The 14,412-nt window shown below is 38.5% G+C and overlaps 1 protein-coding gene across 1 annotated transcript in view; it reads left to right on the top strand.

The window, feature by feature from the left end:
- NOX3 (NADPH oxidase 3) overlaps window positions 1-14,412 on the top strand; it is a 68,352-nt gene that overhangs the window by 17,778 nt on the left and 36,162 nt on the right. Inside the window, exons 2-5 of the mRNA XM_066993192.1 lie at window positions 9,361-9,457; window positions 11,231-11,326; window positions 11,554-11,664; window positions 13,445-13,529. Coding sequence (XP_066849293.1) covers window positions 9,361-9,457; window positions 11,231-11,326; window positions 11,554-11,664; window positions 13,445-13,529 — 389 coding nt within the window. The remainder of the gene's footprint in view (window positions 1-9,360; window positions 9,458-11,230; window positions 11,327-11,553; window positions 11,665-13,444; window positions 13,530-14,412) is intronic.

The following is a 14,412-nucleotide window of genomic DNA, read 5'->3' as shown; positions in this document are numbered from 1 at the left end:
AGTCTACCAAATAGTAGTAAAAATATTTGGGTTTAGTGACCACACATCATTTTCTACACTGAAATAAAAATTAACATTGTTTATGTTACATTATAGTTTTAATATTCTTGTACATGAAGAATGCATTTTTTTTTCTTTTCTTTTCCCCAAATGATAGACAAAATAGTAAAATTCCTGTGAAGTGCTTATGAGAGGTGCCTAAAAATTCTTAATTTTATTCAAGACCTACTAGAAATTGCCATGCCTCCTATGGCAAGTCATGTCTCCTGATTATTTTTCTTTTTATAATCTTATCTTTTTCATACAGTATTTGATGTAAAGACTAAAAGGAAATGTTTGTACTGTACTTTAACTCTGACAAGAGCTACCAAAAAACTGAGTACCTTTTTTGAATGAAATCTATATTATTTCTCCATATCAATTGAGGTACGCAACAAATAGAACATTTTAACTGAATCTGTGTTAAAACGATTTAAAAATTTTCATGATTTATAAATACAGTTCCCTCAAGGTTTTTGGTTTGTTTTTAAATGTTATTCAACTTTTAAATTAATAGCATTTAACTGGTAGGCCTTTAAGTGTCTTTTAATTTCTCTATTCTCAAAGCATAGTCAGTTATTCAAATTTTTATGAGATCTGAAATGAGCAATATTTGAATATAAACCTACTTTAATCTCTTCTGTTTTAAAACACTATATTGGGAAAACCTTTAATAAAATTGAATTCATTAGATTAAGTTGTAACTACAATATAAACAGGCATACATTAAAGACTTTAATCACCACATCCTTACAGTTACCTTTATTTTCCTACTGAAAATAAGGTGAATTTATGGCTCCACAGCAACTGCAGGCAGCTCAAATCTGGAGAACACACACAGTGTTCATCTAAGCTTGGCGCGAAATGATGTAGGTGCTGACTTCTCCAAAGCCTGGTGATGGGGTGATGCCATGGCAAGTAGGCAGGGCTGTAGTGTGGCTGAGGGGCTAGGGTGAAGGGATGGTGATGGGTCAGAAGGGACATTGCTGGTCACTGCCAGAGGGGAGCCGATTGTGCAGCTCGTGGTGCTTTCCCAAAGCACCATGGCAGGAGACCAGTAGGTGTATGGCAGGGAGAGTAGGAAGAGGTCCCAGTGCCTTGCCTAAAGGAGTGGGGAGGTGAGAAAGGGGCATGAGCTGGTCTGCTGCTTTCTTCTCTGTGTTCAGACTCAGACCCCTATTGACTGGGTACTCATCCATTGTGGTGGGAAGGAATGAGCTTGGGGTCTTATTTAAAAGGAATCACTAAACAATTTCAGCTTCGAGGATCAAGTCATGAGATGCATTAAGAGCAATGATCTGGCTCTTTGGAGTGGATCCGATGCCCTAATACTTCATTGCTTTGTCCATAGCACTTTAAATCAAATGTGTCACAGACTGTAAGTAAAGGACATTTTACATACGCACACTATTGCTGTGAGGTGTTGGAGAAGTCTCACATAAAACTAATTAGTTTTAGTTCCTAAAAATTGCAGAGCTTTTAGGAAGAAAAAAAAAAGTTTGGGGGAAGAGATGAAGATGTGAGGAGAAAATGTTGAAAGGAGAAATAGCAGGCATCAGTTGGAAATCTTTGCTCACAAGGGTATTATTGTTTAGACTATGAAAATACTGTTTGAATGTGTCATCTTCCCAATTTGTCTTTATTCATTGTATCTTCTCCTTTTCTTCGTGTATTCATTCATTGTTCTCCCCTGCTGCCTATGGCTTGTTCTCAAAACAGAGAGATACTTTATAGACAGCGCCACCGGCTTATTTGAATTTAAAGTAATGGAAGCAAATAACGTTTTAGTGGCAGAGAAGTGATTCCAGAATACTTTCAGCTTATTCCTTTATATATTGCTATACTGCAGTGTTAAAAATGATGGCCTGAAATTACTTTAAAATACAATTTCCACTTTGAACATACTAGAAAAATGCTGTGAACTCTTAGCTCTTGACCTCTCTTCTTGTGCGCGGTAGTGAATAGCCATCTGGAAAGGTTGTAAGTATTGCTGCTCTTCCTGTGAGTGCATATTATAACTGACACCAAGGAGTACATAGAAATGACCCCTTAATCCTCCTGTGTTAAGAAAACTGTGTTTTATTTTTAATTTAATATGGAATAGGTTTTAACACTAGTCTCAGAATTAATTTGGGAAGAAAATAAAGTCCAAATGAAGAGAAGTCATTCACAGTCTAAAAATCATTCAGATAGCATACAGTTTATCAACTCAAGTAATTTTAATGCTATGCAAATGAGAAATTTGCATGGTGATGTGTGTTTTGGAAAAACGTGATTTGTGGCAAACAGACTTAAAAACATACCTATATACAAGGCCTTACATTAATTTAATGAAAGTCTTTATTCATGTCATTGCAACTCATTTTAAGGGTATATGAAGTTACTTAAATATCTATGTTTCCCCGTTATCATTTCTTTTAATGTATCCAGTGAAAGAATCTAAGACTGACTCAATCAAAAATTGCCATAAAATATTCCAATGGAAATATTCAATCCAGCACTTGGAAACATTTCATCCTCATAAAAACTGACGGCTAATGGGATCACAAAGTTCTGAATAAGAGCCAGAAATAAAATCAGACAAATCTAATAACTTCTTCATGAAAATTTTAACAAAAGATAAATTAATTTAGTTAAAATAAGAATGCTCATAGTCTAGGTTCAGAAACTTCAGAATGCTCCAGTCACTTTTTTTCTAGCAAACTAAGTTGAGATTTCAGCACTACAGAATGGCTGAGGTAAGAAGGCCCCTCTGGAGATCATCTAGTCCAACCTCACTGTTCAGAGCTGGGTCACCTCCAGGAGGTTGCTCAAGATTGTGCCCAGATAGGCTTTGAGTATCTCCAAGGATGGAAACTCTTGGACAACCTGTGCCAGTGCTCAGTCACACGCACAGTAGAGAAGTGTCTTCTGATGTTCAGAGGGAACCTCCTGTGTTTCACTTTGTCCCCATTGGTTCTTGTTCTGTCTGGATACCAAAGAGAAGAGCCTGGCTATATTTTCTTTGCATCCTCCTTGAATGTATTTTATACACATTGATAAAATCCCCCTGAACTTTTTCTTCTACAGGCTGAACAATCTCATCTCTCCCAGCCTGTCCTCTCATGAAAGTTGCTCCATACTCTTGAACAGCTCTGTGGCTCTTTGCTGGACTCGTTCTTATAAGTCCATATCCTTCTTATACTGGGGAGCCTAGCAGTGGACTCAATGTGGCCTCACCAGGGCTGAGCAGAGGGGAAGGATCACCTATTGGCAGCACTCTTCCTCAAGCAACCTAGGAGGCTGTTAGACTTCTTTGACACAAGGGTGCCTTGCTGGCTCACGGTCAGTTTGTGGTCCACCAAAACCCCCAGTGTCTTTTCTGCCAAGTTTTTTTCCAAACTGTTAGCCCCCAGACTGTCCTGATCCATAGATTTATTCCAACGCAGATGCAGGACTTGACATTTCCCCTTGTAGAACTTACCAGATTCATGTCAGTTCATTTTTTCCACCTGCTAAACACAAAACCTGTTATCTCATCACAGAAGGCTATCAGGATGTTAAACCACATTTCCCCTTCATAAAGCCATGCTGACTGCTCCTAATCACCTTCTGGTCCTTCACATGTCTGGAAATGTTTTCCAGGAAAATTTGCTCCATCACCTTCACAATAATTGAGCAGAGGCTGAACAGATTGCAGTTCTCCATATCCTTCTTCTTACCATTCTTGAAGACAGGAGTGATGTTTGTTCTCCTTCAGTCCCTAGGAACCTCCTCCAGTCATCATGAGCTTTCAGAGTAATTGTGAGTGGCCTTGCAGTGAAACCAGCCAGCTCCCTCAGCACTCATGGGTGCCATCTCATCAGGTCCTGTGGACTGGTGTAAGTAGTAATTAAATTACATTTGTAAAGATAAATAAATGTTGCTACAATTCCTTAGAATTCCTTAGAATACATTTTTCACTTTTTAGCCCTTTTGCTAAGAATATTTTACTCTACTACTTTTTAATTCTCTGAGAAAAACCTGAATTACTGCCTGTATAAAAATGAAGCCTAGAACCCTGCTGCATTGGAGAAGGCCTGCTATAGCAAGATGTCTGACCAAATAATTAAAGTGCTTAGACTAAGTTTGAGGCTTAGCTTTGATTGGAGAAGGCTTTTCCCCTCAGAAGCAGGAAGACATCTGTATTTTGCCATGTTAGTTGGAATGACAGCTTGGATGTACAAGAAAGGTGTAAGGGAGGGTTAGTGTTGCTGCTGTGGTATGATCAGGGTGTGTGCGAGGAAAATACATGTATGAGAAGTGACTGTGTACTGCAAGCTGAGCAACCTGGTCAGCACTGGAGAGCATGAAGAGTATTATGCATGTGCAGCAGTGCAGAGGAATTGGCTGTGTGCTGACATGGGACATGAACAACTATTTTATGCCCATACTGAGTGTCTCTCTCATAGCGGAGTCTACCTTCTCTACAATGTTTGTGGTGCCCTTGCTCTGGAGGAGGTGAATAAGCAGCTGTCAGCCTTCAGCCCAGTCCATGGCCCCTGCAGATTTGGCTACCCCACTAACCCTTTCCAACCTGCAGCCAACAGCAGCACAGGCCCCACTCATCCCGGTCTCTGGCTTCCCTTCTCCTTGCAGCCACTCTGGGCTGTGGTGAGCCCAAGTGTCTCTGCTTTCCTTCTAACACAAGGGAGCAACATCCCCATGTCACGCTCTGCCAGCAACTCGTTCATCTCAGGGCACTGCCCCACTCTCCTTCCAGCCACCGTCACCTGGTGTAGGACGTAAAGCACAGCTGGTCACCCCACATGGAAAGGTGTGTATGAATGAGGGGGACATCATCCCCCTCTGTCACCCCATCTTCCAGGGCTATGCCCTCACTTATCCCTTACCCTGGGTAATACTCAGCCTGGCAGAGCCTGCACCTATAAGGGGGATCCTGTGAGCACAGTCCTGCAAAATAAGTGTCACAGGCTGCAGATCAATGGACTTAGTAGTTGCACCTGGTACAGGAGATGAAAAGCTGGAGAAAGGCCAGCTGATGCACAACTTAGTAGTGCTCTATTGGAACAAGGCCAGATGAAAAATATCTTCTCTATTATGGGATCTTTCAAGTCTGTCACACAAGAGAAAACATGGATATTACTGTCATCTCATTTTTTTTTCTTCTTGCTCCTTGTTCTTCCCATTTCTCACTTCATTTCTAACCTCTTTTTACAGCTTGCTACCTACAAAACAGCTAAAGGGAAAATCCGTCTGTGTAACCCATGGACACATCTCTCTCTCTCTCTCTCTCTCTCTCTTTTTTTTTTTTTTTTTGTTTTTTACAAGATTTCTGCTGCTTTGAGGGGTTGTTTTGTTTTATTAAGCTGGAAAACAGCTCTTGTGGGAAAACCAGCATTTTACACATATAATTAGGAAGGTAGGATGCTCTATTTCTGGAGATGTACAGTCAAGAGCTGGGAGATTTTGGCACTTATTGAAACAAATAGCTTTTGAACATCTGAAATTACTCCTGAATATATTTTGATTACAGTGTGAGCATGGTAATAAAGGAGTCCCTTGAGAGATAAAAGATTTGGATTCAAATATTAATATTGCTTGGCTGGGAACTGATTCTCTCCCAAGCTAAAGCTGTTAAACACTTTCTCATTGATAAACTCTTTCTACCAGCTTGTGGAAAGACTCAGCATTGGGCTTGCCCTATATAAATGGGGTGAGCCCTGCTTCAGGCAGTAGCAATAGTGGTTCCCACACTGGTCAGTGTCAATTTTCCTTTTAGCCTCCAACATGATATTTGATTTTAATCCCAGATCCCTTATGTTTCATTGTTTCAGTTCCTTATCTTGATTCCCCTGAGTGTACATGGTGTAAGCTGCAGTTGCCAGTCCAGGCACTGCCCTTCATTTGAGGTAGCCTTGACACCAGTATCAGGTCTGATAACACGGGGACAGGAACCACACCTGCATATCTACTTTATTCCATTGGCTCGTGGAATTCAAGAGGAGCTGGACCTACCACTAAAAGATGTTTCCTTCTTTTAAAGGACTTTGTTCTTCTTTTCTGCACAAAGACAGAAGTCTTTCTCTCCATTTTGTGCATTGTAACCAATGAGTAGGCTTGTAGACATAGTCCTTGCTTATGGATGTAAATGTCTTTTATTTGTGTTCCACAGAAGCAAGTTTTAGAAATTAAGAAATTCTTGGGGCCCTGCTCCAGGCAATTGATCATAAGCAGAGTAGAGAGATGACCACAAGTACAAAACCTGCTCTACCACTGCTAATTCTGGCAGCTGTATCACAAGTGTTTTGATAATTGCATTTATTTTCTTTTCAATCCTACTTTTTGGGCCAAGATATTTAATAAAACTCGTGCTTTTTATTAAAAATTAAACATACTGTTACTGGAAAAAAAAGCTGCAAATGAGGGGCCATATGCTCTTGAAGCTTCTTTACTCATCACTGTCCCCCCAAAATCCACACTATTTTTTTTTAATTTCGTAAATTTTAGAACCATCTGATGATTTTTGAATCTTCAACACTGATGAGTCTAATATTATTTTAGGCTTTTAGAGCTTTAGGGATTTTTTGAATGCTCTCAAACTCCAGAACAGTTTCCTCATCTGTAATGGAAGTACAGTTCATTAAAAAAAAAAAAAAAATCCATTAACATCAATGAGGCTCTTAAAAAAACTGTAAGAAAATCTCTAAAATTAATGTAGCTGTTTTTCTCTTACTAGTCACTCAGTCACTGTTTATAGATATTCAATAAGTTCCTTTTACAAAGCTGGAGTTAGAGCACTGAAGAATAACCAAAGCTGAACCTTGGCCTCTGTTCCTTCAGAATTGTCTCTAAAAGAAAAGCAAACAAACAAACAAACAAACAAACAAACAAATTTAAAAAGGAAAAATTTGCACTGTAGTTTCAAGAGCTTCCCTCTCTCCCCTCTCTCCACAAATGTTGAATGGTTTATCAATTGTATTGTTTAGCTCCTTCACCATTCAATGAAGACAAATATCCCTCTCACTTCCTAGACATTATAAGAAAATATTTTATAAACATAATGTAATGATTAGAGAACCCAAATCCTCATTTGGTATAGTCTAATACAAAGTGAGTCTAATACACTCTGATACAACCAGCATGCAAATGATTGTGAGAAGGTCTGCAAAATTAGAGCACCCTGATCCTCTGGGTCATTTGTTTACCTGTATCCACCTCTTTATGTAGCATAGTGAAGTTTATTGAATTCCTTGAGGTTGCTAACAGACATAAAGCCAAGAACACAGAAAAACTATGAAAGGTCTACGGCATAGTTCAGAGTCAACTGAAATTATTTTGCCTTTGAGAAACAAGGCATGCATATCTAATAGTAAAATTAGGACAGCCTAGCAAAATGAAATACATATAGGTATATGCATACAGTCTCATGATAACAATTAATTTGTCTTGTAAAGGGCAAGCACTGTTGAAAGTACTTTAAAAAATTACTAACAACCTCAGACAGAGATTGCTGTCAAACAGAACTAACTGCAATACAGATCTGTAGCAGTAATTGATATAAACATTGACATTAATGTTGAGATAGTTAAATGGAAGAATTCAGCACCTCATAAACCTCTTTCCATGCAAAAACTGACCTTTCAAAACTAATGACAGAGTTGCTTGTCTCTTCCATGGGAAGTTAACATGCCCATCACTGCTTTTTCCCCAGTCTGCCAGAACTAACCTGTTTTCATCCTTATTCTATATACTTTTTAAGACAGTTGTATCTCATGATAATGATAAAACAATATAGAAATGAAACACAGCTAGTTCTTTAATCAATAAAATATCCTTTCTTGAGTCTTGTCTGAACAGTTTGTGCTAGAAATTGGCTGAGATCACCGCAAATCAGTATAATAAAATGATGATGGCCAGTTCCTTTGTAGAAAATGAAGCAATAAAGTGCTTTTGTTTTAGCATTATGTTTTTATTGATAGATACCATACTGAAGACCACACACGTTATCGTTATATATGAGAAAAAACATAGCTGTTTCAACAGACAAAAAATAAAGTGCAATTGATTCATCGGCTCCTTTAAGAGCACTGGCATCTGGACCACATGCACTTCAAAGTCTAATGCTGTACTGAGATGTGCTGCTTTGAAGTACAGCTGCTGATCCAGACAAATTTTGGAGCCTAAACCAGCATATGAATCTGCTGTACTCAGAAAAAAAAATCTATTTCAGATGCCAGTTTTGACTCATTTTAGAAAATTGCTGTCTGGATCGGCTGAACTTCAAAGCAGAACATCGCAGTGCAGCATTTCCCTTTGAAGTGTAGCTAATCCAGATAGTGCTTTTTTTTTTTTTCTTTTTTTTTTCCCTCCCCTTTTTTTAAAGTAGTTAAAATTGGCATCTGACCTTACCAGTGTTTCTCCTCACTCTCTACTCATTCTTCTTGCATTCTCCCTTATTTCCTTTCCTTTTGACCTCTGAAAAATACAGCAATGCTTGCTATCTTGTTAGCTCCTGCATTATCAAAGATACTATAAAGAGGGTGGTTTGGGTAATAGCCTCTATCAAGTCACATAATAGACGATGGCCAAATAATGCACATGGCTTGTCACAAAATTTATCGATAAAGAATTCATAATTGTGCCATCTAAGAAAAATAAAGCTGAAAATAAATTTATTGTAAATGCTTATATTCAAAATATTCATAATCATGTTTCCATGGTTCTGGTAACTCGTATTTGTCATTAGTACTAGTTTAAAAAGTAGCTGAGCTTAATAGCAACTGAATTAAAAATAATAGTAATAATAATAATTTTAAGCTATACTGTCAACAAGAAGTCTTTGGGGCCAAGTCAGGAAGGCCTCAAGGAAATGGTTTTACTGGGTAAGGAAGGAGATCACAGGCAGAGTTTGCATAGCTTCAGGGAAGGGGTCCAAGGGCAAATGCGGATCAGTCATCAGGACAGGACAGAAAAGGAGCTAAGACCAGGTCAGGACCTTCCTGCAAAGGCTATTGACCACACTTGAAAGCAGCCTGGGGGAGAACCCTCAGCTTCCTTCCCCAAGATCAGTTGCTGTCAGTTCCACAATATAAGGAGAGCCAAGGGGAAGGGATTCCCCCCTGGAGAAGTGCAGAAAAGGCACTGAATTATTATTCTTTCTTAGTAAAGGAAAATCAGAAAATGTGTTCTTCACATTGAATCAAATTATGGCTCTGACCATTCAAATAACCACCTACTAAAAAGTCCTGGATAGACTAACCTTATTCTCTGATAAACTGACCTGTCAAAAGGTTTTGATCTTCCTGATAGATACTGAGTCCTGCTCACCCATTTTTGCAGGTGGCTCATTAAATCCTTGCTGGAACAAACCTCTGAGGAGAAGGAAATAGCTGAACGTCCTCAGGACAAACTTGGCAGAACAGAAACATCTGGTTTTGTAAATAAAAACAAATCCTGGAAAAATGAGTAAACTCTAGACCTGGACAGTATTTGTGTATTGCATTTGGAAGAGACTTGTATTTCCTGAGTACCTTAAGTGCTGCCAAAGCCACATCAGCAGACAAATTGTGGGAGCAGTGTCAGGAGCACATGAAGAGCCACCTGCCAGGCTGCTTTAGCCACACATATGAGAAAGCGACACAGCTTTCCTAAACCCTCTATGCTCAGACCCCTGAAGAGGTGCTCAGACCATCCTCCCCTCACCTCATAGATAATGGATGAAGGCAGCTGAAGTTTGTGAGGCTTGACAGGGAAACCTGGGAGGAAATTACTTGTTGCTTCTCTCCTCCTAGAAGAGAGGGAAGGAAGCAGGATTTGTGTCCTTACACCAAAGAGTAATAGGAGAAAGTAACTGCTTAATTTTCATTGCAGTCAACTGAATGAAAAACTATCACGCATTTTAACATTACCACAGTAACAAGAAATCCAAATGAATGTTGCAGGGGCACCCTTTATTCTGAAAATTCCTGACTCCTGACTGGGTGACTTTGCCACCTCCAAGTTTGTTTTCTTGTGTGGTGTTTTGTTTGTTTCTTTGTTTGTTTTTTAGCAGTTCTGAGTACAGTTATGCACACATAAGGGATACTCTCATTTGCTACTAAATTAGAAGACAAATCATGAAAAACTGTGATATTCTGCTCAAATTGAAAAAAAAATGAAAAGTGAAAGAAAAGAAAAAGCAAACAAGACAATGTCAGTACAAGAGGACAATTTAGTGACAGCATCTCTCATTTGCTGAGAAATAACTGAGGAGAAACACTGGACAATGACCAACATTTTATTTACACAGGTCACGACACACGTCACTTGGGTGATCTGCTCTTGTCGCGGAGTCCTTAATTAGAAAATTCCTAGAGAGCTCCTGCTCCCACTAGGTGCTTATTAAAACCTAAAGACAAAAGGAGTTAGTAGAAAAACCTGAGGAATAGATGGAGAACTCAGGTTACACTACAAGGCAAGAGTCAGCTGCTCGTAGCATAGGAAGAGGCACTCAGGATGGCATGTTGGATTTTGAATGAAAAACTCTCGGTCCTGTTATTAGTGAGTATTTTTAGTATTAAAAAGAAAAGAAAAAATAATTGGATATATATAAATATTTTAAGCTTGTTTAAAAGACATTTTATGGTTTGCTTACAGTAATACTCCCAAGCTAAATGTAAAACTTGCTATAAAATATTCAACAGCCTTTTTATAACTAGTCTTAAAAACAATTTAAAGTCTTACTGTTTTATTTTTAATTATTTCTAAGTCCGTATACATTACTCCTCAGATAAAGGCAACTGGCGTTTGGAATTGTGATTCAATTATATTCTGTATCATTTTCAGGGGCTTTGGTGAATGCATGGGGGGCAGATAAAGGAATTTCCGTAGCTCCTAACTCCCTCCATTTCTGGAATTCTTTAATTTTAGATTTTATTGCCTTTTTAGAGATCAGACTAAGCTCTGTGTTTAAGATCAAGTTTACCATCACACAGTAAATGTCATCTATATCCCCTGTTGGGGATGTGGGGATAGGGCTATAATCCTGCATTTGCTAAGATAGCCTCATTCCAGCAGGCATTTGTGATTTCTATCATCTGTGATCAAGAGCTGCATTGCACACTGATTTTGAAGTATCTCTCAGATACTTTTCAAACTATAACCATAACCAGTTTTATATGCATTAAAAATACTCTAAATGTCACTAATCTGCAGCCTGTCTGCTTTGTAGTTGGTGTGGCTGGGATTGAATTTATATTTGTTTATTGATACCTTCCATTGGTATGAAGATGAAGATGCTTATACTTATACACGGATTATGCTGGGAGTAAGTACAAATTTGATAAAGTGCTCCACAAGAAGAATGTATGCATAGTCTGATTTTATTCACAGCTTTCATGATAGTATTTTTTTTGATGCTTCAACAGTAAATTCACATATAAAAGTATTATGTTACTGTAGTATTTCCTTTTCATTTTCTTTTTTTTTTCTTTTTTTTTTTTTCTTACTATACCAAACTTGTAATCCAATTTCTTTATACTGTTATATATACAGTCAACGCTGGCTTGGGCGAGAGCTTCTGCAACGTGCCTTAATTTTAACTGCATGCTAATCCTGTTACCAGTCAGTAGAAATCTTATTTCATTCTTAAGAGGAGCAAACATTGTAAGTACCATTTCTCAAATAGACATATTATCCTCCCCTTTTTACTTCTGTAGTTCAGCAATATTGTCCATATCAAACAATTTCCAAGGAACTTTAATTTTTGATAGACAAGTTTGTACATTGTTGCCTAGCTATTACCATTTAAATTGTCAGTATTCATGACTGAGGAGAAACAAATGGCTTATTTAACACAGTGCTGAATGCAACACTGATTTTGGCAGCCACTGCATAGCATGGTGTCATGAAGTGAAAAGTGAGGAGTTACAAAAAGGGGACATAAGAATGCAACTCGGCCAAATGGAGACAATATGAATCCATCATGAGTATCCCGTGTAACTGCAAAGTGAAAATCAGTAAGAGGAAATGTACAGATAAATGTGTCACAAAGATAATAAGGAACATGTTTAAACCCTTTTGACTGAGTGGCCACCATTCAGGTCTTCCCTTCCTGTAAACATGAGTATTTGTAATTGAGTTGTCATCTGCTTAGAGGCATTTACATTAACCTCAGCATCACACATAGGAAGTACTTATGGCTTTATCTTTACTAGCTATAGCTTCAGCTTGCAGTGAACTATTACAGTCAGAGCAATTCCAATACCACAAGTTTAGGTAAAAAATCACTGATCACTTCCTGACTCAAAGAACAATTGCAATTTAGAAATCATAGCATTAATTTATTTTACTGTAAGCTTGTTATTATTCTCAGTTCTGCCTTTTTTTTTTTTTTTTCTTCAGAGCGCTGTTACATTTCAAACGGTCTTTAGGGGTTGGGAATTCATACTGTTTTATAACTTTTTGAGTCTAAGAGCTGAGAATTTAAGAAAAAAAAATCTTCCTGGACTTCAGTTTGTGAATTATAAAATATTTCCATGCCCTTAAATGCTGTTTAAGAACTTGGAGAACTGGAAGTCCTCTCACAGATGATTAAAATTTTGATTTTCTGAACAATATTCTGCCCTTGGTAGGAAACAACTTGACTGGCTCCAGCATGGTCAGCTCAGGGCTTGATCCAATGACCTTCCAAAAGTCATTGCCACCCCACGTGGCAGATTTTTGGATGATTTGTTAGTTGGGAAGCAACATGGATACATATCAGGATCTTTGGCATGGCAATTTGCCAGGCCAAATGAGCAATCTAGACAGCCAGCACACACCTCAGAGGCTGAGTTAGGCCCGCCAGTGTTGTCCAGGCTCCAGCAGAGCGTGTTAGCTTTGGCTCACTGCAGCCTACCCTGGCCCCACGTGGGCTCTGCACAGAGCCACCCAGCTGCCCACCAGCATGCCAACGTCCAGCACATCCTGTAATGGGAAGATGGCTCAGTAATGCACAAGCATGCAAACACCCGAAGTCTAGACAGTCTCACCATCTTGGGATCTGCATTTCCTGAAAGCAGCAAGAATGTTTTCATTATAAGTTGTGAGCTTGCAAGCAGTGGTAGCCCAGCCTGGTTATGCATGCAAAAAGGTCTTGTTTTTATGCCAGCAAATGAGTTGCCAGCCTAGATAAAACACATAAATATCACAGAGAAAAGCAGCAGAGTTTTGCCCGACCTCATTTTGAGCCCCTCATAGACTGAATAGTTTTAAGAAAACCTGGAGTGTTGCTAAGCTGAAAACAGTTACTTAAACCCCAAAGTTAAGTTTGAATCAGAACTTCCACCAAATTCCTTCAGCATTAGATTTTAAAATGTACTGAACTCCTCTGTTCTCCTCTCCAGAATGTGAGTTGCAAGTAGTAATAGGAATGATGTAAAACAACTTTTGCTTTTTCACTAAGTGCTGTGGAGGAGCACTGAGGAGACAGCTTGACAAAAACATCATATTTCACAAGATGGTTGCCTATGGAATATCTGTAAATGCAAGTAAGCTTTCTTTATTTTACTTTGTTGTTCTTCTTTGCCTTTGAACTGTTTTGAATTTCACAGTGATTCTGTAGTCCCCATCTGCTCTGATATGTGCTATTTTAGTGCAATCATTTGGTGACTGCAAATCTAAATAGGTGCTGGAGTCCCAGCTGATTAATGATCTGCAACCTTTTTTCTTTTTTTCTTTTTTTTTTCTTTTTTTTTTTTCCATGAGAAAAGTTTGATTGTTAATAAACTTTCAATTTGGATAGTAACTACTAGTTGCCCTTTAGCTAATGCGAGCAGCTTGTGTGTTCTTAACATTTGGTGTAAGTAACTTCCACTAAATCCCCAAGAACAGATGTTTGGGTAGATGAAATAGCATTATAGTCTGAATTCCTAAGGAAATGGTGTTTACAAGTCACATTGTTCATCTGTCCACTGCTGCATCCCCTTCTTCTATAACTTTTCATTCAGGTAATACATTTCATCTGACTTTGAGGCAAGCAGCTGTCTCAAAAATATTACATTCCTAAATATTTTTTTAAAATAGGTTATGGGTAAAGGGAACTCATTGCCCCTATGAAGGAAAACCTGCATTTTGAGATCTGAAGTTTTCTGTTCTGCTTGTTCTTGTGACTATTCATCTAAAGGTGTTCATTCACCTGGCTGGGAAGAAGACACAGTACTATTCTGTTCCCCAAATGGTTAAAAGACCTGCACAGGACTGAAGTTTCGATGAATTTAGACTGCCTATGGGGAACAGGAGATAGCGTGGGAAAGAGCAATATGCAGAGAAGAACAAATGGCAATGTGAAGAAGGACATAAGCACATAGAGATGGAGAGGTATTTAGGTCAGACAGCATTGTTCTCTTAGAAAAGGTGGAGGAGACACAGGAG

Source organism: Anser cygnoides, chromosome 3 (genome assembly GCF_040182565.1).
Source record: "Anser cygnoides isolate HZ-2024a breed goose chromosome 3, Taihu_goose_T2T_genome, whole genome shotgun sequence".
Classification (NCBI taxonomy): Eukaryota; Metazoa; Chordata; class Aves; order Anseriformes; family Anatidae; genus Anser; species Anser cygnoides.
Note: the sequence above shows the minus strand (reverse complement) of the source record. Positions and strands in the feature narration are given on the sequence as shown.